Source organism: Somniosus microcephalus, chromosome 11 (assembly GCF_052327205.1).
Source record: "Somniosus microcephalus isolate GS21.2 chromosome 11, FLI_Smic_1.0, whole genome shotgun sequence".
Taxonomy (NCBI): domain Eukaryota; kingdom Metazoa; phylum Chordata; class Chondrichthyes; order Squaliformes; family Somniosidae; genus Somniosus; species Somniosus microcephalus.
The window spans coordinates 192,230,939-192,258,894 of NC_140997.1; the positions used below are offsets into that span (position 1 = coordinate 192,230,939).

Here is a 27,956-nt window from a genome sequence, read left to right on the forward strand (position 1 = left end):
TCGTCTGGCTATAAACTTTGCGCAGCGCCAGTTCTAACGCCTCAAGCGGGGCTATACCCAATTTCTAGGCCTTTATCTTAAACTCTAATATAATAATCTAAACACAGTATTATTCGCGTCACAATTTCATTCACATAACCATATACATTTTAGGCACCCCTAATTTCTAACACCATAACCTTCTGACTCAGAGGTGAGGGTGCTACCAACTGAGCCACTGCTGACACTGCAAAACAACAAAGAGTGGTACTGTGTTTTTTGTAAGAGTGGGAGTCTTTTTACAGAAATTGTACTTTTCCCCTTCCCCCAGTGCACTATCCACAATAAGAGACCGGGGCGGGCGGGGGTGGCTATTGCTTGATCTAACTTTCCTTTCCATATCGACCAGCTGATTGGGAATAAACTAGTTGTTGAGGATTTCGAGCGCTACTTAGAGGTATATCACCTTTTACTGTTCACTTGCTGCTGGGGGTTTGAAGAGGACTTTTGAAACACATCGGGAGACTTTCTGGGACACTTTGTCAAGACTTCAACAACACTATCAACATTTATTCCAGAAATTCTCTGAGCACTTTACCTAAAAGGAGTGAGTGCTGTGCTACTTTACCTTTCTGGACACCTTCTAGGAGTCCCCAGGAGAAAGGGAATGCTTACGAACGTAGCATAAGAATTAGGAGCAGGAGTACGCCATAATGCCCCTCGAGCCTGCTCCACCATTCAGTAAGATCATGGCTGATCTTCAACCTCAACTCCACTTTCCTGCCCGATCCCCATATCCCTCGATTCTCCTAGAGTCCAAAAATCTGTCTATCTTAGCCTTGAGTATACGCAATGATTCAACATCCACAGTCCTTTGGGGTCACGAATTCCAAAGATTCACAACCCTCTAAGTGAAGAAATTCCTCCTCATCTCAGTCTTAAATGGCCGACCCCTTAGCCTGAGACTATGCCCCCTAGTTCTAGACTCCAGCCAGGAGAAACAACCCCTCAGAATCTTGTGTTTCAATGAGATCACCTCTCATTCTTCTAAACTCCAGAGAGTATAGGCACAATCTCTCCTCAGGACAGCCCTCTCATCCCAGGGATTACTCTAGTGAACCTTCATTGCACTGCCTCTGAGGCAAGTATATCCTTCCTCAGATAAGGAGACCAAAACTGCACAGTACTCCAGGTGTGGTCTCAGCAAGGCCCTGTACATTTATAGTAAGACTTCCTTACTCTTGTACACCAACCACCTTGCAATAAAGACCAACGTGCCATTTGCCTTCCTAATTGTTTGCTGTACCTGCGTGCTAACTCTGTGTTTCCTGTACGAGGACACCTACATCTCTCTGAACACCAACGTTTAATAGTTTCTCACCATTTAAAAAAAAAACTGTTTTTCTACTCTTCCTACCAAAGTGAATAACCTCACATTTCCCCACATTATACCCCATCTGCCACCTCATTGTCCACTCACTTAACCTGTCTATATCCCTTTGTAGGCTTTTTGTATCCTCCTCCACCTAGCTTTGTATTGTCAGCAAACTTGGATACATTATACTTGGTCCCTTTATCTAAGTCATTAATATAGATTGTAAAAGCTGAGGCCCAAGCACTGATCCTTGCAGCACCCCACTAGTTACAGCCTGCCAACTGGAAAATGACCCGTTTATCTCTACTCTGTTTTCTGTCCATTAACCAATCCTCTATCCACGCTAATATATTACCCCCAACCCCATGAGCCCTTATCTTGTGTAGCAACCTTTTATGTGGCACCTTATTGAATGCTCTTTGGAAATCCAAATATACTACATCCACTGGTTCCCCTTTATCTACCCTACTAGTTACATCCTTAAAAAAACTCTACTAAATTTGTCTTAACATGATTTCCCTTTCATAAAATCATGTTGACTCTGCCTAATCATATTATAATTTTCTTAGTGCTCTGTTATCACTTAATAATGGATTCCACCATTTTCCTGAGGACTGATGTCAGGCTAACTGGCCTGTAGTTCCCTGCTTTCTCTCTCCCTTCTTTCTTGAATAGCGGGGTTACAATTGCAACCTTCCAATTTGCGGGACCCTTCTAGAATCTAGGGAATTTTGGAAGATCACAACCAATGCATCCACTATCTCTGCAGCAACCTCTTTTAGAACCCTGGGATGTAAGCCATCAGGTCCAGGGGATTTGTCAACTTTTAGTCCCATTAGTTTCTCAAGTACTTTTTCTCTACTGATCTTAATTACTTTTAAGTTCCTCGCTCTCATTAGCTCCTTGGTTCCCCACTATTTTTGGTATGCTTTTTGTATCTTCTACTGTGAAGACAAATACAAAATATTTGTTTAAAGTCTGACATTTCATTATTTCCCATTATAATTTCTCCTGTCTCAGCCTCTAAGGAACCAATGCTTACTTTTGCTACTTTCTTCCTTTTTACATACTTGTAGAAACTCATACAATCTATTTTTATATTTATTGCTAGTTGACTCTAACATTCTATTTTCTCAATTTTTTTGGTCATTCTTTGCTGGTTTCTAAAGCTCTCCCAATCAAAAAATACTATTATTCTTCACAACATTACAAGGCTTTTTTAATCTAATGCTATGCTTAACTTCTTTAGTTAGCCACGGATGGATCAATTTTCCAGTGGAGATTTATTTCTCAATGGAATGTGTATTCGTTGAGAATTTTGGAACATTTCTTTAAATGTTTGCCACTGCTTATCTACCATCATACCTTTTAATCTGATTTCCCAATCTACCTTAGCCAACTCCCCACCTCATACCTATGTAATTGGCTTTATTTCAGTTTAAAACTCTCATTTCGGTCTTAAGTATGTCACTCTCAAACTCAATGTGAAATTCTATCATGTTATGATCACTGTTTCCCAGAGGATCCTTTACTATGAGATTACTAATTAACCCTGTCTCATTACACAATACAAGATCTAAAACAGCCTGTTCCCTGATTGGTTCCATAATGTATTGTTCTAGGAAACTGTCTCAAATGCACTTCATGAACTCGTCCTCCAGTGATAATGGGGGACTTCAATTATCCTAATATAGACTGGGATTGTAAGAGTGTAAAGGACAAAGAGTGGGAGGAATTCCTGAAATGTGTACAAGAGAACTTTATCAGTATTTCCAACCCAATGAGGAAGGAAGCAGTACTGGATCTAGTTCTGGGGAATGAAGTGGGACAAGTGGGAGAGTATTTGGGGAACAGTGATCATAATATCATCAGCCTTAGAATAGTAATGGAAAAGGACATGGTACAATCAAGCATAAAAATACTTAACTGGAGGAGGGCTAACCTCAGTGACTTGCAAAAAGGATCTCGCCTAGGTGGTTTGGAAGCAAAAATTGGTAAGCAAAACAGTAATTCAACAGTGGGAGGTCTTCAAAGAAGAGATGGTTTGGGTACAGAGTAGACACATTCCGATGAGGGGGAAAGGAAGGGAATTCAAACCTAGAGCGCCTGATGACAAAGGTAGGGGTTAAAATGAGAGAGAAAGGAGCCATATTAGGCATTTGATAAGAGCAGCGAGGTTATGATAGCACTGTATAAAACACTAGTTGGGCCACAGCTAGAGTACTGTGTACAGCTCTGGTCACATTACAGGAAAGATGTGATTGCACTAGAGAGGGTACAGAGGAGATTCATGAGGATGTTGCCAGGACTGAAGAATTTTAGCTATGAGGAAAGATTGGATAGTCTGAGGTTGTTTTCTTTGGAACAGAGGAGGCTGAGGGGTGACTTAATTGAGGTGTATAAAATTATGAGGGGCTTAGATAGAGTGGATAGGAAGGACCTATTTCCATTAGCAGAGAGGTCAATAACCAGGGGGCATAGATTTAAATTAATTGGTAGAAGGATTAGAGGGGAGTTGAGAATTGTTTTCACCCAGAGGGTGGTGGGAGTCTGGAACTCGGCCTGAAAGTTTTGCTTACCAATTTTTGCTTCCAAACCACCTAGGCGAGATCCTTTTTGTAAGTCATTGGTAGAGGCAGAAACCCACATCGCATTTAAAAAGTACTTGGATGTGCATTTGAAGTGCTGTAATCTACAGGGCTACGGACAAAGAGCTGGAAAGTGGGATTAGTCTGGATAGCTCTTTTTCAGCCGGCACAGACATGATGGGCCGAGTGGCTTTCTTCTGTGCTGTAAATTTCTTTGATTCTATGATCATTGGTAATGTCAGAATATAAGGTGTTCTAATAAACTCCAGTCAGCTGTATGAGATCAAACCAGCATGATCTATTTGTGTTTCACACTAGAAAAGGTAAATCAAAACTTAGTCATTAACAGTGAACAATAACTGTTCTTCTACCTGGTTTTAGGGCTCTGGCAGGAGAGCTGGCTTTTGGAGTCCATAATGCAGTCTTTATACCGACCATCACAAAACTGGGAACAGATGCACAGATTGCTAAGTGGGTTCCACTGGCTAAGGATTACCAAATTATTGGAACATATGCACAAACGGAGCTAGGCCATGGTAATAATAATAATAATCAACTTTATTGTCATTGTTAGTGCACAAGTGCAGTACAACGAAATGTAGGCTTGCGGCTCCCGAGATTGTACATTTAGATTAAGACATTTAAACATTCAATATACATTTGGCTTGTAATACATTAACATAAACATAACCATAATAAAGTGCATTGGCAGATGTGCAGGCTTTAGAGTTTATTTGTGGAGTTCAGTAGGATGACAGCCCTGGGAAAGAAGCTGTTCCTAAATCTGGTCGTACGGGTGTGAATGCATCTGTAGCGTCTCCCAGATGGCAGGAGAGCGAACAGACTGTGGCTGGGGTGGGTAGGGTCTTTGATCATGGACCGTGACCTCCGTAAACAGCGTTTCTGGTATATGTGCTCTATGGTCGGTAGCCGGGTGCCGGTAATGCGTTGGGCAGTTTTGACTACCCACTGCAGGGCTTTCCGGTCATAGTAGCTACAGCTGCCATACCATACTGTGATACAGTTCGTCAGGATGCTCTCTATTGTGCAGCGGTAAAAGTTAGAGAGGATCAGGGGTGACAGGTTACATCCCTTCAGCCTCCTTAGGAAATATAGGCGCTGCTGGGCCTTCTTCACCAGAGAGGAGGTATTGAGGGACCAGGAGAGGTCTTCCGTGATGTGGACAATGGACAATTTAATATTCTAATAATTGAACAGTATGGTTTCCAGCACAATTATATTGTACCATTTGGTTTATGCTTTATAATTTTATAAAATCAAACTCCAGGGCACACTGCTGTTAAATGGGCTTTTAGTTTAAAAAAATAGCTTCTAAGTGGAGCATTGGTGCTCCAATATACTGTAGCCCAAATCAGAGATAGCAGTTTCTATTGAGTCCCTCTCAGTGAATTCTGATCTTGGTTGTGCAGTCATCCAATTAAATTCACCTTGTTAATTAATAATTTTCAGAAAGAGGCCAATCAATTTGAGAACTGCTTACAGACTAATTTAATAGTAGTCTGCACCAGTAGCTGATATCTGGCTGATTAACAGACGTTCATTATAATTGAAGTAGTCGGATAGTTATTCTGCTCCAATTGGGTAAACGTAGCTTTTAGTTCAGAATCTTTGTATGGTCAGAACCTCTGTTGGGCAGTGTAATATACTTTCCCACTAACTGAACTCGACAATGGTACTAAAGCCTGGGACAAGCACATTAGCTAAACCTGCAGTAAGATGTGCAATTTGTCTATATAAGTGACAACAACCAAAAAGAACAGTTGTCATTTGGCAACATCAGTCAATTTTTTGTTTCTGACTAATCGCTTGAACTTTCCGCCTTCTCCCTGTTTGAATGAGTGTACCTGCTGTTCATTTTAAGGCACAAATCTTCGAGGACTGGAGACGACTGCAACCTTTGACACTTCCAGCCAGGGCTTTATCCTCAACACACCAGAAGCGTCCTCAATGAAGTGGTGGCCTGGTGACCGTAAGCCTTCAAAATAGCCCACCCACTAGATTTGCAAGTTACTTGATTGTTGAATTTGACCATAGAACTATTTTGAGCAGAAAATAGATTTCTAACTCAAGAAAATTAACATGCATTATACAGGAAACTCTTTTTTATCCAGCATGGTGCCGGTTTATCAAAAAGTCCGGATTACAGAGAGGTATAATTAAAAGGTACGAGAGCTCCGTACACAGCAACAAATCCAGGCTTCCCTGTTGCTTAGCAACAGGTGCAGGAACTCCAACCACAGACCAAGCGTCCCTGTTGCAAGTGTAGGAACCCCAGTTACACGGCCACAGATCCAGGAACGGCCACTTATATGAAGTAAAACTTAGCTGAACGTACTCCTGAATTTTGCCGGTTAACAAAGATGTCCGGTTATTTAGATGCCGGTAAATCAAGAGTTTCCTGTACTCCAAAAGTTCATTACTGTAACCATTGGGACTTGGGATGTTTTACTACATTAAAGGCGCTATCTAAATGTAAGTTGTTGATGTTGTATAATGGGCTGGAGTTTGCTGGAGTGGGGCATCTCACGGCGCATGCTGTTAGTTACTGTTTTCTGCACGCTTCCAAAAAAAAATTGTCGTTAACTTGCTGGAAGTGCAAGCTGATAATGGCGTGGCGAGGGCAATGAGGCATCTGGGACCTCAGTTCACGGTGGGACCGACAAATCGCTGGAAATACTCAGCGGGTCAGGCAGCATCTGTGGAGAGAAAAACAGAGTTAATGTTTCAGGTTGATGTCTTTTGTCAGAACTGGAAAAAGTTAGAGATGTAACAGATTTTAAGCAAGTGCAGGGAAAGGGGGGAGGGGAGGAAAGAACAAAAGGGAAGGTCTGTGATCGGGTGGAAGGCAGGAGTTTTTGTCATTTAACCCCTCCTGCCTCCCACCCTATCACAGCTTACAAAATTGTAATTTTTATCATAATGGAGAATTTTGACACTCCACAAATATAAAAATTAGCTTTTCAGGGCCAGAACATTTGTTTACCAGTCAATATGCTGTTAAAACCCCAGTTACACCTATTTCAGCAAGGCTTAACATTTAATGGAGTATTTTACGACGATATTACTGCAGAAAAGCTCAAGTTTTCACCAATTTCACAGAGTTCCAGCTATTGGCGGGGGGGGGGTAGCACAGCGCAGCCAGCGTCGGAGCAGTGAATGACTGTCCGCAAGTTCAGGATTTGCGCATATAGTAAATCCTGAAGTTGCGGTCAGTTTCAGAGGGGTAATGACGCCGAATGCTGACCGTTCGCTGTCATTACCCACCGCAAATTCCGGCCCAATCTGTTAAATTGATTAGAAAAGTCTTCATACAATGTGTTTCCTGTTCTCAGTGGGTAGGTCAGCAAATCACGCCGTGGTCTTGGCTCAGCTGTATACGCAGGGGACGTGCCATGGAATGCATGCCTTTATTGTTCAGATCCGCAGCTTGGTGGACCATTCCATTTTGCCAGGTAACACACTGCTTATTTTCATTTCCTGATGCTTTGAAAGGTTTTTCAGCACAATGAAGCTTGCCTTGTTTTGTTCTGGGAAGGGTGGGTGGGTGATAAAGCACTATTGCCATTGTTTTATACTGATAAAATTAGGATGTGCTGGACCATGTAGCACACATTATGCCACATGGGAGCTGTAAACGTAGGGCACACAGCCACAAAGTAGTGGTGATACATACACCTGTGCAAATTAGGGTCTCTCTTTTTGTTTCATCCCCCCCGCCCCCTGTACTGCAGTTGATGTTTTTTGGATTGGACAAGTGCATTGCTGCATCTTGATTCTAGTAGGAAATGCCTACTGGACCACTTGAGGCCATTTTCTCCCCAGCACGGCAACATATTTATGCTGCATGTTTCAGTGCAAACAAAATGAATTTTAATACTTTAATATTTAGTTGGTGATGACAAACATTATTCTAGGTCTATGACTAAAGTAGCACTTGAAGAGCACATGGTGACTCAACATGGCCAAAATGTATAAATCTGTCCTGTGTTACTGCGAAAATTGCCCTAGAGTGACATGCAGCAGTCATTTATTACATAGAATATACAGCACAGAAACAGGTCATTCGGCCCAACCAGTCCATGATGGCGTTTATGCTCTACTCGAGCCTTCTCCCATCCTTTCTCATCTAGCTCTCGGCATAACCCTCTATTCCCTTCACCTTCAAATGCTTATATAGCTTCCCCTTAAATGCATCTATACTATTCACCTCAACCACTCCCTGTGGTAGTGAGTGCCATATTCTCACCACTCTCTGGGTAAAGAAGTTTCTTCTGAATTCCCTATTTGATTTCTTGGTGACTGTCTTATATTGATGGCCTCTAGTTTTGCTCTTCCCCACAAGTGGTAATACTTTCTGTGTCTACTCTATCAAAGCCTTTCATAATTTTAAAGACCCCTATTAACTCACCTAGCAGCCTTCTCTTTTCAAGGGAAAAGAGCCCCAGCCTGTTCATCCTGTCCTGATAGGTATAACCTCAGTTCTGGTATCATCCTTGTAAATGTTTTGCACCCTCTCCAGTGCCTTTATATCCCTTTGATAATATGGTGACCAGAACTGTACATAGTATTCTAATTGTGGTCTAACCAAGGTTCTATACAAGTTTAGCATAAGTTCTCTACTTTTCAATTCTATCCCTCTAGAAATAAACTCCAGTGCGTGGTGGTCTTTTTAACCTGCGTCATACTTGTAGTGATTTGTGCATTTGTACTCCCAAATCCCTTTGCTCTTCTACCCCATTCAGATTCTCATTTTCCAAGTAACATGTGACCTCCTTATTTTTCTTATCAAAATGTAATACCTCACACTTATTTATGTTGAAATTCATTTGCCAATTATATGCCCATTCTGCAAGTTTATTAATGTCTTCCTGTAATTTGTTGCAGCCCTCCTCAGTATTGACTATTCCGCCCCAATTTGGTGTCATCTGCAAATTTAGAAATTGTGTTTTTAATTCCAAAGTCCAAATCGTTAATATAGATTGTGAACAACAGTGATCCTAGCACTGATCCTTGTGGGACCCCACATCCCACGTTCTGCCACTCTGAATAACTACCTTTTACCCCTACTCTCTGCTTTCTGTCTTGAAGCCAGTTAGCTATCCATTCTGCTACTTGTCCCCTGATTCCGTAGGCTCTGACCTTATTCATTAGTCTATTATGTGGTACCTTATCGAAGGCCTTTTGGAAATCTAGATATATTACATCTACTGCATTACCCATGTCTACTCTCTCTGTTACCTCTTCAAACAATTCAATGAGGTTAGCCAAGCAAGACTTTCCCTTTTGAAATCCATGCTGACTATTATTTATTATATTTTTGGTTCCTTTAATAAAGATTCCATTATCTTTCCTACCACTGATGTTAAGCTGACTGATCTATAGTTCCCTGCAAATGTTTTATCTCACTTCTTAAATATAGGTATAATAACATTAGCTATCCGCCAGTCCTCTGGCACTACACTATTTATTGCTGGAGGATCTTGATGATAAATATTATTCCAATTTTACTAGAACATTGTGATACAGGTCACAAAGGTGAAACTTTCTCTACATTTCAGGGTTTCACAAATTGTTTAGGTCCAACCTATTGATCAGCCTGGTTGCACTGGTTTTTATAGTGTTCATTATTATTATTACTAGTCGATTTCCTGTGGCACACGGGGAGTAAAGAGTCATAGAGTAATACAGCACGGATAGAGGCCCATCGTGTCCGCGCCGGCCATCAAGCCCTGCCTAATCTAATCCCATATTCCAGCATTTGGCCCGTAGCCTTGTATGCTATGGCATTTCAAGTGCACATCCAAATGCTTCTTAAATGTTGTGAGGGTTTCTGCCTCCACAACCCTTTCAGGCAGTGAGTTCCAGACTCCAACCACCCTCTGGGTGAAAAAGTTCTTTCTCAAATCCCCTCTAAACCTCCCGCCCTTTACCTTGAATCTATGCCCCCTAGTTATTGACCCCTCTACTAAGGGAAAAAGCTCCTCAGCATCCACCCTATCTATGCCCCTCATAATTTTGTACACCTCAATCATGTCCCCCCTCAGCCTCCTCTGCTCCAAGGAAAACAAACCCAATCTGCCCAGTCTCTCTTCATAGCCGAAGCGCTCCAGCCCTGGTAACATCCTGGTGAACCTCCTCTGCACCCTCTCTAACGCGATCACATCCTTCCTGTAGTGTGGCGACCAGAACTGCACACAGTATTCCAGCTGTGGCCTAACCAGTGTTTTATACAGCTCCATCATAACCTCCTTGCTCTTATATTCAATGCCTCGGCTAATGAAGGCAAGTATCCCATATGCCTTTTTTACCACCTTATCCACCTGTTCCGCCGCCTTCAGGGATCTGTGTACTTGCACACCCAGATCCCTCTGACCCTCCGTCTTGCCTAGGGTCTTTCCATTCATTGTGTATTCCTTTGCCTTGTTAGTCCCCCCAAAGTGCATCACCTCGCACTTTTCCGGGTTAAATTCCATTTGCCACTGTTCCGCCCATCTGACCAACCCATCTATATCGTCCTGCAGACTGAGGCTACCCTCCTCGCTATTTACCACCCTACCAATTTTTGTATCATCCGCGAACTTACTGATCATACCCTTTACATTCATATCCAAGTCATTAATGTAGACCACAAACAGCAAGGGACCCAGCACCGATCCCTGTGGTACCCCACTGGCCACAGGCTTCCAGTCACAAAAACAACCTTCGACCATCACCCTCTGCCTTCTGCCACTAAGCCAGTTTTGTATCCAATGTGCCAAGGCACCCTGGATTCCATGGGCTCTTACCTTCTTGACCAGTCTCCTGTGCGGGACTTTATCGAAGGCCTTACTGAAATCCATGTATACCACATCCACTGCGTTACCCTCATCCACACACCTAGTCACCCCCTCAAAAAATTCAATCAAATTAGTCAGACATGATCTTCCCTTGACAAAGCCATGTTGACTATCCCTGATTAATCCTTGCCTCTCCAAGTGGAGACACATTTTGTCCCTCAGGATTTTTTCCAATAATTTTCCTACCACTGATGTTAGGCTCACTGGCCTGTAGTTCCCCGGTTTTTCCCTACTACCCTTCTTGAATAATGGTACTACATTAGCGGTTCTCCAGTCCTCTGGCACATCCCCTGTGGCCAGAGAGGTCCTGAATATATGTGTTAGAGCCCCCGCAATCTCCTCCTTTGCCTCACACAGCAGCCTGGGATACATTTCATCCGGGCCTGGGGATTTATCCATTTTTAGGCCAGCTAAAACCGCCAATACCTCCCCCCGCTCGATGTTAATATGTTCGAGCATATCACAGTCCCCCCGCCCTATTTCTATGTCTACATCGTCCTTCTCCATAGTGAAAACAGACGCAAAAAATTCATTCAGAACCCCTCCTACATCTTCCGGCTCCACACACAGATTGCCACTTTTGTCCCTAATGGGCCCTATTTTTTCCCTAGTTATCCTCTTACCCTTAATATACTTATAAAACATCTTCGGATTTTCCTTTATTTTGCTTGCCAGTGTTATTTCATGGCCCCTCCTTGATCTCCTAATTTCTTTTTTAAGTATCCCCCTGCACTTTTTGTACTCCTCTAGGGCTTCCTCCGTCTTTAGCCTTTTGTATCTACCAAAAGCCCTCCTTTTTTTCCTAATCCATTCCCGTATATCCCCTGACATCCAAGGTTCCCTGTGGTTTTTGGAACCACCCTTGACCTTTACGGGAACATGTTGCCATTGTATGTTCTCAATCTCCCTTCTGAAAGCCTCCCATTGCTCCGATGCGGATTTTCCTACAAGTAGCTGATCCCAGTCCATTTTGGCCAGATCCTGCCTTATCCTATTAAAATCGGCCTTCCCCCAATTTAGAACCTTTATTTCCGGCCCATCCCTGTCCTTTTCCATGGCCACCTTAAATCTTACCATATTATGGTCACTATCACCAAAGTGCTCACCTACTAGCACTTTTTCCACTTGGCCGGCCACATTCCCGAGAATTAGGTCCAGTACCGCCCCCTCTCTTGTAGGACTTTCTACATGCTGGCTCAAAAAGCTCTCCTGGATGCACTTTAAGAATTCTACACCCTCTGAGCCTTTCACACTCTGACTATCCCAGTTAATATTGGGGAAGTTGAAATCCCCCATTATTATTACCCTATTATTTGCACATTTCTCTGAGATTTGCCTACATATCTGTTCCTCTATCTCCCCCTGACTGTTTGGAGGCCTATAGTACACTCCCAGCAAAGTGCTTGCCCCCTTTTTGTTTTTAAGCTCCACCCATATGGCCTCATTAGAGGACCCTGCTAATATATCATCCCTCCTTACTGCAGTAATTGACTCCTTAATTAATATTGCGACACCCCCTCCTCTTATACCTCCCCCTCTGTCTCGCCTGAAGATTCTGTACCCCGGCCTGGATCAAGGCCTGGAGTTTCTGCTAGGTTGCGCTCGTTTTTTAGCGCAATTTGCCCAAAATCAGCCAAACCAGCACAAAAGAGCAAGAAATTTCAAGTGCAAATTGCATCCAGCATAAATTGAGTTTCAGTGATCTTTTGTGCTGGTTTAAAAAATATCGCACTGGAAGCCGGCCATGCACTCGGATTGAATTAATCACCACTGTGAGTTTCCGCTAATTGCGCCCGTTTGCAGGCCTTCGAGGAGGCTCTTAAAATTGAGCTTTATCTTTAGATGCATGGACACTAATAGGCACCTTTTTAAAAAGCTTTTATATTTGAAAGAAACTGACTACTGTACACCAATGAAACTAGTAACTGGTCTGTATAATTTTTTTAAGTCATTTTTAGTTATTTAAAATTGGGCTGATTACAGGTGGTGGACTAGACACTCTGATTAAAAATGCTTATTTTTTGTGATCAACCCATTTTCAGCTGTATTAATAAAACTGCGCCACATTACCACTCTTAAATATATCAAGAAATAATTTTTAATGCAAAAACAATGGCCCAGAAATTCGGGTCGAGGGCTTCCCGCGGGTGCAAGCCCCCGACCTGCACTTACCTTGCGTATCACGGGCGCAGTTAGTTCGATGCGTCCCCTGGGATCACGTGGGCCATGGGGAGCCAATCGGAGCAGGGAATGCTTCATTCATAAGTTTGACAGGAAGGGCTGTCAAACTTATAAATACTATAAGCCCCAAAACATCAGTAAATCTTCAAGTAAATTTTTAAAAAAATCATATTTTTTAAATAAACTATAAATTACATGAAATAACTATTGTAAACAATTTAAATTTTTGAAAAAAATAATTTTATTTTCTAACGGGGCTAAAAATAAACTTACCTTTCTTTAAAGTATTTAAAAATAATAAACCTGTGGAAATTTTTTTTAAATTTTAATTAATTCACCACTTACCTTGTAAAAAGCTTTTTATATGTGTAACTTCTGGAGACTTAGCTTCCCGGGAAAACCTGGGTATTCTGTCCTCCTCATGACCATGATTCGACAGATAGCTAAACCCTCATCATCAAACAGGAGGCGTTGATTGTTATAATCCAATTTAATAATACAGGGTGAAACTACAGAGGAAATAAGAAATAAGAAATTATAACATCAAACAAGGCCGATTTATATCACAAATATCAATAAATGGTGGCATAGATCGAACATAAAGAACATGTGATAAAAGCTACTCACAGATTATGCCAACTAAGGGGGAAACCGAGAAGGTAAGCATCAGATACAGTAAACATCCCCAGACATGTAGTTTCCATGAGGCTGCTCCCTTTTTACTGGCTTTCTGATTCAAATTCAAACTCAACTGTCAGTGCACAAGCACACTGCAACAAAACGTCACATGACACAAATGAACAATAGGGAGGTATATAGTCGAACACTAGGGGGAGACAAAAACACAATCCCAAAGTCTATTAGGAGACGTAACACTCCCCGTCTGGTATCTCTAAGATTCCACATAATAAAGAAAATACAACTTATCAGAACGCAACCGTCTGGTCTTCCTTGGAGAGAAGAAGCACGATCTCTGTGATTGGCCTGTAGAAGAGCTTTGTCCCATCACTGCTTGGGATCTTGACCTCTACCTTCCGAACTCTACCATCTTTGCTGGGGAAAACCTTTGAGATGATCCCCATCGGCCATTCGCTTCTTTTGTTCTGACTGTCTTTCATTAGAACTATGTTCCCTGTTTGGACGTTGGTCTTTGATGACTGCCATTTGCTACGTACTTGGAGAGTTGACAGGTACTCGTGTCGCCAACGGCTCCAGAAGGTGTTGGCCAGACTCTGTACTTGCTTCCACTGACGTCTGTAGAGGTCCTTGCTGCCGAACTCTCCTGGAGGTGTAGGAATGACTTCTCCTTTTTGAGTGAGGAGGGTGGCAGGCGTCAGGATGAATGGGAACTCTGCATCCGATGCCGGAGGGACGAGTGGTCTTGCATTGATGATATTTTATGTAGCTTCAGGTTGGAACAGGCAAGCATCTTTTGAGTCCTTTTGAGCAGGCTGATGGCGGCTTCTGCAGTGGGTAATGACCTCAATCCGTCGTCAACGTAGAAGTCTCTTTCCACAAATCGTCTTGCATCAGTGCCGTAATCCTGTTCTCCTTCCTGAGCTGCACGTCGGAGGCCGTAGGTAGCAACTGCTGGAGACGGACTGTTCCCGAAGACGTGTACTTTCATCCTGTACTCCACAATCTCTTTGTCAAGGTCATTATCTTTGTACCAGAGGAACCTGAGGAAGTTCCTGTCACTCTCTCTGACAACGAAACATTTGCTGGATGTCGGCTGTGATGGCAACGGATTCTCTCCTGAAACGCATGAGGACCCCAAGCAGACTGTTGTTAAGGTCTGGTCCTGACAGAAGGACATCATTGAGAGAGACATCATCATGTTTCGCACTTGAGTCAAAGACGACTCTGATCTGACCGGGCTTCTTAGGATGGTACACTCCAAATATAGGTAAGTACCAGCATTATTCACCTTTTTAAGGGCAGAGCTACTTCTGCGTGCCCATTGTCAAACACTTTCTGCATGAATGAGATGAAGTGGTCCTTTGTATCCAGCTTTCTTTCCAGCGTGCGGTGGAGAGAGATGAGTCGATTGAGTGCTTGTCCTCGGTTGTTAGGCAGCCGTCGTCTTGGAGTTCTGAACGGGAGAGGAGCGACTCAGCTATTGCTACTGTCCATGAAGACCTCTTCATCCATGTTCTTTATAAAGAGTTTGTCCTCAATGGAAGGAGCTAACTTGTCATCGTCACTCGTCCTTTTGAAGACCGCCTGACCAAGACGATCCCCTTGCTTTCCGTGTTCTGGTCGCTCAGTAGGATCATCACAGAGAGAGCTTGGAACCTGTATGTCGTATCTTTCTTTCACTTGAAAGCTGTTGGGGCACGGATCAAAGAGTGAGGGGCGACCATTCTTCAGCACATTTGTATGGAATGTGTTCACTTTGGCAGGTCTGTGGGCGTTTCCCAGACAAACATCACCGATGATGACCCACCCTAGGTCAAGTCTCTGAGCATAAGGTGAGTCGTGTGGACCATTTATCTGTTCACGTACCTTGTGGATTCTCAATATGTCTCTGCCTAGTAGAAGTAGGATGGGAGCTTGAGGGTCCAACGGTAGAATCTGGTAAGCCACTGGTTTGAGATGAGCATGATGAAGCGCTGCTTCAGGTGTAGGGATCTCTGACCTGTTATCAGGCACCTGGTTACACTCTATTAGTGTGGGCAGAGGCAGACTCGTCTTTCCATCAAGGGTCTCCACTACGAAACCACTGGCCCTCCTTCCTGATGTCTCCACTAGGCCGGCACAAGTTTTCAGTGACTATGGGGAGCTGTTTCCTTCTATGTTGAAGTGGTCGAAGAACTGAGACTTGGCGAGTGATCTGTTACTCTGATCATCCAGCATGGCGTATATCTTTATGGCTTTCTCTTGCTGTCCTTCAGGGTAGACCGTCACAAGACAGATTTTGGAACAGGATTTGCCGCTGATGTGTGCTCCGCAGACCTTGGTGCAATGTGAGGTTACTTCAGGTGTCAGAATGTTTTCCTCTTCCTCCCCGCCGTGCTCTGCTGCGGCGGTCGAGGCCGTTGAGACCCAGGGGGCTGGACCTGGGTGGAGTGCTGTGTCGTGGCCTTTGCTCTTGCATTCTGCGCATTTGACGGCCGTGTTACAGTCCCGTGCCAGGTGAGTTGAAGAGGAACAGCATTTATAACAGATGCCACGTTCCTTTAAGAAGGATTTGCGATCCTCCAAAGTCCGTTCTCTGAAGCTCCGACACCTCCTGAGCGGGTGCGGCTTGTTGTGGATGGGGCATTGCTTGACGGGGTCGTCCATTTTCCCATCTGCGTCATCACTGGAGGAGGCGCTGGACAGTGACATTTCAGTTTTATGAACTGACACTGGAGTTCTCTGGCTGTACCTTGTAGCAGACTGTGCTGTCTTCGGTGGCCCAGGGCTTTGAGTGGAGAAGAAGAAGCTTGGGTTGTTTCTTATTTTAGCCTGCTGGCAGATAAACTTGGCAAAAAAGGAGAAAGGTGGGAAGGGAACGTTGTGATCTCCCTTATACTTTGATCCCTGAGTTACCCATTTTTCCTGCAAGTTGAATGGTAACTTTTCAACAATGGGATTTATTCCGTGTGCCGTGTCAAGGTACAGAAGACCTGGCAGACTTCCCTCAGTTTTTGCTGAGTCAATTTCCATTAGGACGTCACCTAACTCTCTGAGCTTCAGGTGGTCTCGATTGAGGATCTTGGGAAAGTTCTCCAGCTTCTTAAACAGTGCATTCTCAACCACCTCCGGGGAGCCATAGCTCTCGTCCAGACGATCCCATATCATCTTCAACCCCCTTTCCGGGAGGTTAATGTGCACAGCTCAAATTCTCTTGGCATGCTCAGAGGATTCCTTACCCAGCCATTTAGCAAGGAGGTCGATTTCTTCGCTTGCTGACAGGTCTAACCCTCTTGTGGTGTTCCGAAAAGTAGACCTCCATGCTCTGTAGTCTTCAGGTTGGTCGTTGAACTGTAGCAGCCCGGTGGTGACGAGTTCACGACGTGCGAAGAACCTCACGAAATCTGACATGCCTTGGGTCTGTTCGCGGTGGAGTAGAGCAGCTGGACTGTGATAGGTCTCCAGATGTTGTGAACGATAATGATGGGTTAGCTTTTGGTCTTCTGGTTGGAACTTGTGTTCGTCGTCTTCCACAGTGTTTTTGTTGGGCTCGCAACGACGCTGAGATGCATGGCCAGACTCTTCCTGTTCGTGTATTAACTCTGGAACAGGCTCCATGTCAGGCATTGAAGGGTTAACAGCGTGTGACCTGGAGTGGCTTTGTATGTATTCTGTGGTGCGTTGCACTGGATCTTGATGAGGGAGATGAAGGTTAAGGTTGCTGCCTGTTGCTTCACCTTCAGCAGCTGCTTCAAGGACTTCTGCCTCCGCTAGAGCTGCTGCTGCCTCTTTTTCTATATCCAATACGGCTAATGTTGCTTCAATACGTGCCTTTTCCATTTTTATGTCCATTTCCTTTTGAGCAAAGGACATCTTTGCTTTGGCTGCTTCGGCCTTGGCTCTGGCCATCGCTGCTGCTGCACCAGTAGCAGACATACTTGAATGCCTGGAGGAGCCAGAACAGTGAGATCTGGTCTCCTCTGCTCGTTTCAATGGTGACTGTTCCTCCATTCCAGCTTGTGGGACAGGGGTGGTCTGGAATGTGTGGCTTCGGAGATGCATTGATTCGTGTTGGTGTTGAGTATGTACCCAGGATGATGACGTAGAGTATCTGTACCTTTAGCAGATTCGCCCATGGGAAGGTAATCTTTTCACTATTCTGTCCTCCTCATGACCATGATTCGACAGATAGCTAAACCCTCATCACCAAACAGGAGGCGTTGATTGTTATAACCCAATTTAATAATACAGGGTGAAACTACAGAGGAAATAAGAAATTATAACATCAAACAAGGCCGATTTGTATCACAAATATCAATAAATGGTGGCATAGATCGAACATAAAGAACATGTGATAAAAGCTACTCACAGATTATGCCAACTAAGGGGGAAACCGAGAAGGTAAGCATCAGATACCGTAAACATCCCCAGACATGGAGTTTCCATGAGGCTGCTCCCTTTTTACTGGCTTTCCGATTCAAATTCAAACTCAACTGTCAGTGCACAAGCACACTGCAACAAAACGTCACATGACACAAATGAACAATAGGGAGGTATATAGTCGAACACTAGGGGGAGACAAAAACACAATCCCAAAGTCTATTAGGAGACGTAACACTGGGGGGAAAAAAATGTAAGTTCGATGCGCACTCGCAGCCTCTCCTGTGCACGCGTTCGACCTTTCGACCCCTTTCAGGGAAACGGAAGTGCCGGTTTCCCACGCATGCGCAGTGCATGCAGGAAACTGGCACTTCCATTGGGCCTACGGGTGAGTACCCCGTGCGTACTCACCCGTGGAGACCCAAATTTCTGGGCCATTGACGTTCTAAAACGCTGCCTGATTGCGCTGGTTCATGGAAGATTTTATGTTCGATGATATGCAATTGAATTTGAATGGCAAATGTGTAATGTGTAAAACGAGCACAATTTTGAGCGCAGTTTGGGCTTTTGGAGATGTATACTATATCTACACTACTGACTTAAATTTTTACCTCCAGGTTAGGTTAAGAGCTGATCCTGTCTCAGCTATTGGCCCCTCTTTTTAACTGCGGGGCAGAGTGTGGGGGGAGTTGTGATGAGACTAATTTTCCTGCAGGCCCAAAGAGAAAGGGGGCCGGGCGGGGGGAAGATTTCTGAACTTTCCCACTACCTGCAGAAAATCAAGCATAGAGAAATAGACGCTGCTGGCGTGCTAATATTTCACTGATCTGGGTGCAGCATAAAATATTCCCTCTGTAAACTTTCCTGCCTCTCCTCCTTTAAGCCCTCCTTAAAACTCACTTCTTCATTCAAGCTTTTGGTCACCCTCTTTTTGTCGTCTTCAGCTCAGTGTTCATATTTTCCTTGCTATTCTGTGAAGCACTGTGGAACATTTTTTACTACATTAAGGGCGTTATATTAATGAAAGTCGTAGTTTTGTGCTTCACAAGATAATTACAGATGAGGAAGGCTGTTTGGCCCATTTTATTTTGTTTGTGCTGAGATCCTAACGTCCTCCCACTTTAGCATCCAGTTGTTTCTTAAGTGATTCCAGGGTTTTTGTCTCCACTACTCGTATCTGAATGTTTATTCCACATATTGGTCATTCGTTGTATGAAGAAGAATTGCCTAATACAGAGTTGCCAACTCTCGCGATTTAATTGCAAGACACACGATTTTTAATGAAAATACACATCATCTCGCGATTTAACTCCAAAAAAAAAAGTCATGATTTTTTTTCGACTTCAGGGGGTCCGCCAAAAATACACTGTACCGTACACTGCCACTTTCACCATCCAAACAGCAATTTGTCCTCCACTTCCAGTGCCGCCGCTGGTAAAATCCAACTGTTCGCTTGTTTTTTTTTTTTGCCCTCTTTCGGCCACTGCCTCCTCGGCCTGGCAGTGCATGTGTAGTGGTAAATGCAGCAGCCCAGCTGATGTTTATCCGCTTTCATGGCCTGTATGCACCGTGTGGAAGCATGTTGGTAGTGCCTGAGCCAGACAGTAGCCCTTGAAGGAGCAAGTAACGCAAGCGAGGTAGGCCTCCGCAGGGCTTGAGCGAAACGGTTCAGCGCTATGCTTAAGTTTGGGACGGGAGGACGGCGTGCTCCTCGGTGCCCCCGGTATCCGGCACTTTGAACCGCAGGCGGTTGGGCCATGGTCGCGGCAGGGAACAAAAGGTTAGAAAGGATTCGGAGGCAATGGCGGGCGTCAGGTTTATCATCAAGGAGTGAGGTGGAGTGCAGCCCTTCTCAGTACGTGAAGCGCTGTTTAATCATCAGTGGCATCCACAGTAAGTCACATATTTAAACCAACAGTGACTCACTCCTAATGCATGAGATTCACAGGTCTCTTAGTTTCATCATTTTATAACTTTATCCCCCTTCCACAATGTAGATGTTGCTTTTTTGATTTCCATCTGTAAAGTTCCCATGTATAACCTTTCTTGGGAGGGATGGGGTGTTGAGGGATTACTGTGTTTTTAAGATCCCACGTATAAGCAGGTATATACAAGCAAACAAAATACTGCGGATGCTGGAAATATGAAATTAAAAACAGAAAATGTTGGAAAAAACTCAGCAGGTGGAGAGAGAAACAGGTCGATGACCAGTTCCGATGAACGGTCATCGACCTGAAACGTTAACTCTGTTTCTCTCGCCCCACAGATGCTGCCTGACCTGCTGAGTGTTTCCAGCTTTAGAATAGAGAATAATTGCTCAGCACCAGCAACAAGTTTCACATTTATTAAGTGCAACAAAAATAATAATATATATGCTTCATTTATAACTAATTTTTAGACAGAAAAAATACATTGTGTTACAGGGGTCCCCGAATATTTTTATAACATGGGAGGGGGCGGGGTGGCCTCGGAAGCAAGAGTCTATCGATCCTCAGGCCACATCTGCATACTCAGGGCAAGCTGCTGACATGTCACGACTCCTGTCTCCACAGGAAGATGTTTTTGATTTTTTCCCCCCAAAAGTTACCTTTGGTTGGCAGCTGCAGGGACTGCATTGTGTGGTGATTGCGTTGGACACCAGGTGAAGGGTGGTGATAACGGGTAGGATTTTTAAGAAGTTTCTTGTAAGGCATTTTCAGATGCAGTAATATACTTTTTGTAAATAGCTGTGACCTATTGGAGATTAAATAAAGCCACTAATGAGGTGTTTATAAATGAACTGTCAATCTATATTGGTTTATGTTTGGGGGAAAAAAAATAGCAAGTCATGATTTCTTACCAAATCTCATGATTTTTAAGAGTTTGTCTCATGATTTATGAGACAGTAGGGTTGGCATTACTGCTGATACAAGTCCTAAAATTAGCATTTGCTAGTTTAAACCTGTGTCTCCTTGTTCTACTCCCACAATTTATTTAAAGTAGTATTGTGAGTAATGTTGTAATCTAGGGAAATGCAACAGCCAATTTGCGCACAGCAAGATCCAACAAATGGCACTGAACTAAACGACCAGATAATTTTTTTTTTTAGCGATGCTGGCTGAGCAATAAATGTTGGCCAGGACACCGGGAGAATAGTGCAGTAGGATCTTCTACATCCACCTGAGAGGGAAGACTGAGCCTTGGTTTAATGTCTTACCCGGAATGCCGCACCTCTAACAGTGCAGTGCTCCCTCAGTACTGCAGTTAAGTGTCAGCCTAGGTTATCTGCTGAAATCTCTGGAATGAATACTCATAACCTTTTGATTCAGAGACAAAAGTGCTACTACTGAGCCAAGGCTGAGTCCTGAGCACTTACAGTTTGATCATGCCTCCTCTGTCTCATGTTCTACTGTTTTGGCTATATAGTGCAACATCCTGTTGACTTTGTTGATTGCTGCTCAGCATTGGTTGGACGTATTTAGCGTTGGACCTATTAAGACTCCTAGGACTCTTTCAACTTCATCCTTGGCCATTTCAATATTTTTTATGGAGTATGCATGTTGTCTATTTTTCCTTCCATGTTTAGCACTTTACACATATCTGCATTACATTGTTTTGCCCACTTGCTTCTTTTGTCCAACTCAGTCTGTAACTTCTGAGCTGCCTCCTCCGATTCCACTGCCCCTCCTAGTTTGGTATCATCTGCAAATTTGACGACTTTGCATTGAGTTTTGAAATTCAGGTCATTGATCTAAATTAGAAAAAAGTGATCTCAGCATTGAGCTCTGAGGCACCCAACTAGGTACTTCCCCTTCTCCACTCTGACATAACTCCTCTAAAGAGGACTCTGTTTCCTTTTTTTTTCCTGCAGTCCTTGTGGTGAAGGTACTCCCACAGTGCTGTTAGGGAGGGAGTTCCAGGATTTTGACCAAGCGACTATGAAGGAACGGCGATATATTTCTAAGTCAGGATGGTGTGTGACTTGGAGGGGAACTTCGAGGTGGTGGTGCTCCCATGCGCCTGCTGCCCTTGTCCTTCTAGGTGGAAGAGGTCGCGGGTTTGGGAGGTGCTGTCGAAGAAGCCTTGGCGAGTTGCTGCAGTGCATCTTGTAGATGGTACACACTGCAGCCACGGTACGCCGGTGGTGGAGGGAGTGAATGTTTAAGGTGGTGAATGGAGTGCCAATCAAGCGGGTTGCTTTGTCCTGGATGGTGTCGAGCTTCTTGAGTGTTGTTGGAGCTGCAAGTGGAGAGTATTCCGTCACACTCCTGACTTGTGCCTTGTAGATGGTGGAAACGATTTGGGGAGTCAGGAGGTGAGACATGTGCCGCAGAATACCCAATCTCTGACCCGCTTTTGTTGCCACAGTATTTATGTGGCTGGTCCAGTTAAGTTTCTGGTCAATGGTGACCTCCAGGATGCTGATGGTGGGGGATTCGGCGATGGTAATGCCGTTGAATGTCGTAGGGAGGTGGTTAGACTCTCACTTGTTGGAGATAGTCATTGCCTGGCACTTGTGTGGCACGAATGTTACTTGCCACTTATCAGCCCAAGCCTGAATGTCGTCCAGGTCTTGCTGCATGTGGGCATGGACTGCTTTATTATCTGTGGAGTTGCGAATTGAACTGAACACTGTGCAATCATCAACAAACATCCCCACTTCTGACCTTATGATGGAGGGAAGGTCATTGATGAAGCAGCTGAAGATGATTGAGCCTAGGTCACTGCCCTGAGGAACTCTTGCAGTGATATCCTGGGGCTGAGATGATTGACCTCCAACAACCACAACCATCTTCCTTTGTGCTAGGTATGACTCCAGCCAGTGGAGAGTTTTCCTCCGATTCCCATTGACTTCAATTTTATTAGGGCTCCTTGATGCCACACTTGGTCAAATGCTGCCTTGATGTCAAGGGCAGTCACTGTCACCTCACCTCTGGAATTCAGCTCTTTTGTCCATGTTTGGACCAAGGCTGCAATGAGGTCTGAACCCAAACTGAGTATCGGTGAGCAGGTTATTGGTGAGTAAGTGCCGCTTGGTAGCACTGTCGACGACGCCTTCCATCACTTTGCTGATGATTGAGAGTAGACTGATGGGACGATAATTGGCCGGATTGGATTTGTCCTTTTTGTGGACAGGACATACCTGGGCAGTTTTGCATATTGAGAACCAGCATGGATATGTGAAAGGTAGGTCATGCCTGACAAACCTGATTGAATTTTTTGAAGAGGTGACTAAAGTAGTGGATAGAGAAATGTCTGTGGATGTTATTTATATGGACTTCCAGAAGACATTTGATAAAGTCCCATATAAGAGACTGTTATCTAAGGTAGAAGCCCATACAGTTGAGGGCAATTATTGACCTGGTTAGGAAAGTGGCTGAGCGGCTGGAGACAGAGAGTAGGGATAATGGGTAGGTACTCAAATTGGCAGGATGTGACTAGTGGTGTCCCGCAGGGATCTGTGTTGGGCCCTCAACTATTCACAATATTTATTAACGACTTAGATGATGGCATAGAAAAGTCATATATCCAAGTTTGCCAATGACACAAAGATAGGCGGCATTGTAGGTAGTGTAGCTGAAAGCATAAAATTACAAACGGATATTGATAGTTGAAGTGAATGAAATCCATTTGCCACAGTTTTGCCCAATGTAAGTAAATGTGAGGTCATCCACTTTGAACCTAAAAAGGATAGAACAGGCTACTTTCTAAATGGTAAAAAGCTAAAAACAGTGGATGTCCAAAGAAACTTGGGGGTTCTGGTACATCGTGACATTTTAATGATCTAACAGGTAAAGAAAATAATCAAAAAGGCTAATGGAATGCTGGCCTTTATATCTAGAGGACTAGACTACAAGGGGGTAGAAGTTATGCCGCAGCTATACAAAACCCTGGTTAGACCACACCTGGAGTACTGTGAGCTGTTCTGGGTGATATACCTAGCAATTCATTCCATGAAAAGCGACGAGTTAAGATAGTAACTATAGGTTTTTATTGGCTAAATAACAGAGCCCACCCTCGTGGGTGATCGGTTCCAACAAGGAAGAATACTAGCCAAGCGGTCACCTTTATACCTGGGCAAGCAGGCGGAGCCATGGGCGGAGTCAGCTGAGGTATGCCTAGGTATAACAGCGTGCGTGGCAAGAGGTAACCTTGTGTAGTGATAACAACAGTGATAACAACAGTGTAACAATAGTGAACGGTTGTGAACGGTAACAGTGGTTTACCACACTGGGCACCACACCTTAGGAAGGATATATTGGCCTTGGAGCGAGTGCAGCGTAGGTTTACCAGAATGATACCTGGACTCCCAAGGGTTAAGTTACGAGGAGAGATTACACAAATTAGGGTTGTATTCCCTAGAATTTAGACGGTTAAGGGGTGATCCGATTGAAGTTTTCAAGATATTAAGGGGAACAGATAGGGTAGATGGAGAGGAACTATTTCCACTGGTTGGGGATTCTACGACTAGGGGGCAGAGTCTAAAAATTAGAGCCAGACCTTTCAGGAGTGAAATTAGGAAACACTTTTACACACAAAGGGTGGTAGAAGTTTGGAACTCTCTTCCACAATCGGCAATTGATGCTAGATCAGTTGTTAAATTTAATTTGGAGATTGGTAGCTTTTTGTTAACCAAAGGTATTAAGGGATATAGGGCAAAGTCGGTTATATGGAGTTAGATCACAGATCAGCCATGATCTCATTGAATGGCGGAACAGGCTCAAGGGGCTGAATGGCCTATTCTGGTTCCTGTGTTGGGTCGATGCCAGTGTTGTAGCTGTACTGGAACAGCGCGGCTAGTTCTGGAGCACAAGTCTTCAGCACGACAGCCGAGATGTTGTCGGCACCCATAGCCTTTGCTGTATCCAGTGCACTCAGCCGTTTTTTGATATCACGTGGAATGAATCGAATTGGCTGAAGACTGACATCTGTGATGGTGGAGACCTCCGGAGGAGGTCGATACATCCACTCGGCACTGCTAGCTGAAGATGGTTGCAAACGCTTCAGCCTTGTATTTTGCACTCGCGTGCTGGGCTCCGCCACCATTGAGGATGGGGATATTCATGGAGCATCCTCCTCCCGTTAGTTGTTTCATTGTGAACCACCATTCACGACTGGATGTGGCAGGACTGCAGAGCTTTGATCTGATCCGTTGATTGTGGGATCGCTTAGCTCTGTCTATAGCATGTGCTTCCGGTGTTTAGCATGCATGTAGTTCTGTGTTGCAGTTTCCCCAGGACTGAACATTCATCTGTCAGTTTCTTATCCATTCCCAGGTTTTACCCTGAATCTCTACAACTTTGAGTTTAGTTAATAGCCTTTTGTGTGAAACTTTATCTCAAGCCTTTTGGAAGTCAAGCAAACCACATCATAGGGTTCACCACACCACTTGGGTTGCTTTTTCCCACAAAGAAGTTGAGGAGGATTCTAACTCCATGCAAACTGCTATTAATTAGGTAATTGTTGTACAGATGATCCTCAAACTTACTTTTGATAATTGACTTCCTTATTTTACATGGAACAGAAGTAAGATTAATGGGTCTGTAGTTGATTTGTCATTTTTATCACCTTTTTGAATGCGTGTCTATAATGTATATACCTTTAAGTGGGGAACTATCTTTTACAGCTCATGTATACTGTAGTACCAGCAGTGACCACACCTGTATATAGCCCTGAGTAGTAATCTGTACAGATCAGTTCCACTGTGAGCCACGTTGAGTAAACACCTGTTGTACCGTTCTCCGCAGTCTGTGTCTTATACACGGACACAACAGTGTCCAAACCCACTCATAATAAGGGAGTCGGTGGGTGTCCACTGACTCCCTCATCATAATGGTCAGTGCCTCACAGATCTCCCTAATCTGTCTCTGCACTCTGGAATAAGTACCATCTATCCCTGGGGATTTATTTGTTTTTAGCCCATTTAACCTGTCAAAACTTTCCCAGTTTCTCTGCCTTCCAAGTTGCTGTAAGTTTTGCTAATTAACTATAAATCATCAATTTGTCAAGACTGTTATTGGATAAATGTTTATTTTAAGTAACCTAGCCTTTGCAGTCAACACAGGAGCCCTTTATTGCATCATATTCTCCAGATGCATTGCTAATGTATTTTTTAATGTGTTTCCAGGTATCGATATTGGAGATATTGGTCCAAAGATGGCCCTTGAACATGTTGATAATGGATATTTAATAATGCAAAATGTTCACGTTCCCAGGGAAAATATGCTAAGTAGATACAATGAGGTAAATCATTAAATTTCTTGGCATAATTCTTAACTGGAGTTTTTCAATAATCTTCTTGCTTAAAAATCCACTTTGTTAATTATTTTTCTAAGAACAAAATTGTGTAATATATACCTGTAAGCACAGAGAGTATTCTGCAATTATATATTTCTCAAAGCTGAAAAGTAAAAGGAACAATTTATACCTTTACAAAATGGAATACAGTCTATATAGGTAGAAGGAGAAGCCATGAATGTAGAAAATCTCCAAATAAAATTGGAAAATACTTGAAATGCATAGCTGGTCTGTTAGAATGATTTTTTTTTAAACTTTAGATTCTGAGACATGGGCATCGCTGGCAAGGCCAGCATTTATTGCCCGTCCCTAGTTGCCCTTGAGAAGGTGGTGGTGGGCCGCCTTCTTGAACCGCTGCAATCTGTGGTGAAGGTGCTCCCACAGTGCTATTAGGTAGGGAGTTCCACGATTTTGACCCAGCGACAATGAAGGAACGGCGAGATATGTCCAAGTCAGGATGGTGTGTGACTTGGAGGGGACCTTGGAGATGATGGTGTTCCCATGAGCCTGCTGCCCTTTACCTCCTCGGTGGTAGAGGTTACCCATTTGGGAGGTGCTGTCGAAGAAACCTTGGCAAGTTGCTGCAGTGCACCCCGTCCGGGTCGGTGGTGGAGGGAGCGGATGTTTAAGGTGGTGGATGGACTGCTGATCAAGTGGGACTGCTTTGTTCTGGATAGTGTTGAGCTTCTTGGGTGTTATTGCAGCTGTATCTATCCAATCAAGTCCTGACTTGTGCCCTGCAGCTGATGGAGAGGCTTTGGGTTGTCAGGAAGTGAGCCACTTGCCTCAGAATACCCAGCCTCTGACTGCTCATGGAATTTATGTGGCTGATCCAATTGAGTTTTGAGTCAATGATGCACCCCAGAAAGAAAGAATAACTTGCATTTATATAGTGTCTTTCACAACAACAACCTGTATTTATATAGCACCTTTAACGTGGTAAAACATCCCAAGCCGCTGCACAGGAGTATTTTAAGACAAAAAATGTTGACGCCAAGCCACATAAGGATAAATTAGGGCAGGTGACCAAAAGCTTGGTCAAAGAGGTAGGTTTTAAAGAGCGTCTTAAAGGAGGAAAGAGAGGAGGAGAGGTTTAGGCAGGGAATTCCAGAGCTTAGGGCCTAGACAACAGAAGGCATGGCCACCAAAGGTTGAGCGATTATAATCAGGGATGCTCCAAAGAGCAGAATCAGAGGAGCGCAGATATCTCGGGGGTGGGGGTTGTGGGGCTGAAGGAAATTACAGAGATAGGAAGGGGCGAGGCCATGGAGGGATTTGAAAACGAGGATGAGAATTTTGAAATCGAGGCGCTGCTTAACCAGGAGCCAACGTAGGTCAGCGAGCACAGGGATGATGGGTGAACGGGACTTGGTGCGAGTTAGGACACGGGCAGCCGAGTTTTGGATGACCTCAAGTTTACGTAGGGTGGAATGTGGGAGGCCAGCCAGGAGTGCGTTGAAATAGTCAAGTCTAGAGGTAACAAAGGCATGGATGAGGGTTTCAGCAGCAGATAAGCTGAGGCAAGGGCAGAGATGGGCGATGTTACGGAGGTGGAAGTAGGCGGTCTTAGTTATGCTGCGGATATGTGGTCGGAAGCTCATTTCAGGGTCAAATGTGGCACCCAGGTTGCGAACAGTGTGGTTCAGCCTCAGACAGATGTTAGGGAGAGGGATGGAGTCAGTGGCTAGGGAACGGAGTTTG

General features: G+C 44.0%; 1 protein-coding gene across 1 annotated transcript in view; it reads left to right on the forward strand.

Moving 5' to 3' along the window:
• Positions 1–27,956, forward strand: part of LOC147111065 (peroxisomal acyl-coenzyme A oxidase 2-like) — an 81,186-nt gene that overhangs the window by 15,625 nt on the left and 37,605 nt on the right. The window contains exons 3-6 of the mRNA XM_086001547.1: positions 4,324–4,478; positions 5,825–5,932; positions 7,296–7,415; positions 26,086–26,201. Of these exons, the coding sequence (XP_085857673.1) occupies positions 4,324–4,478; positions 5,825–5,932; positions 7,296–7,415; positions 26,086–26,201 (499 nt within the window). The remainder of the gene's footprint in view (positions 1–4,323; positions 4,479–5,824; positions 5,933–7,295; positions 7,416–26,085; positions 26,202–27,956) is intronic.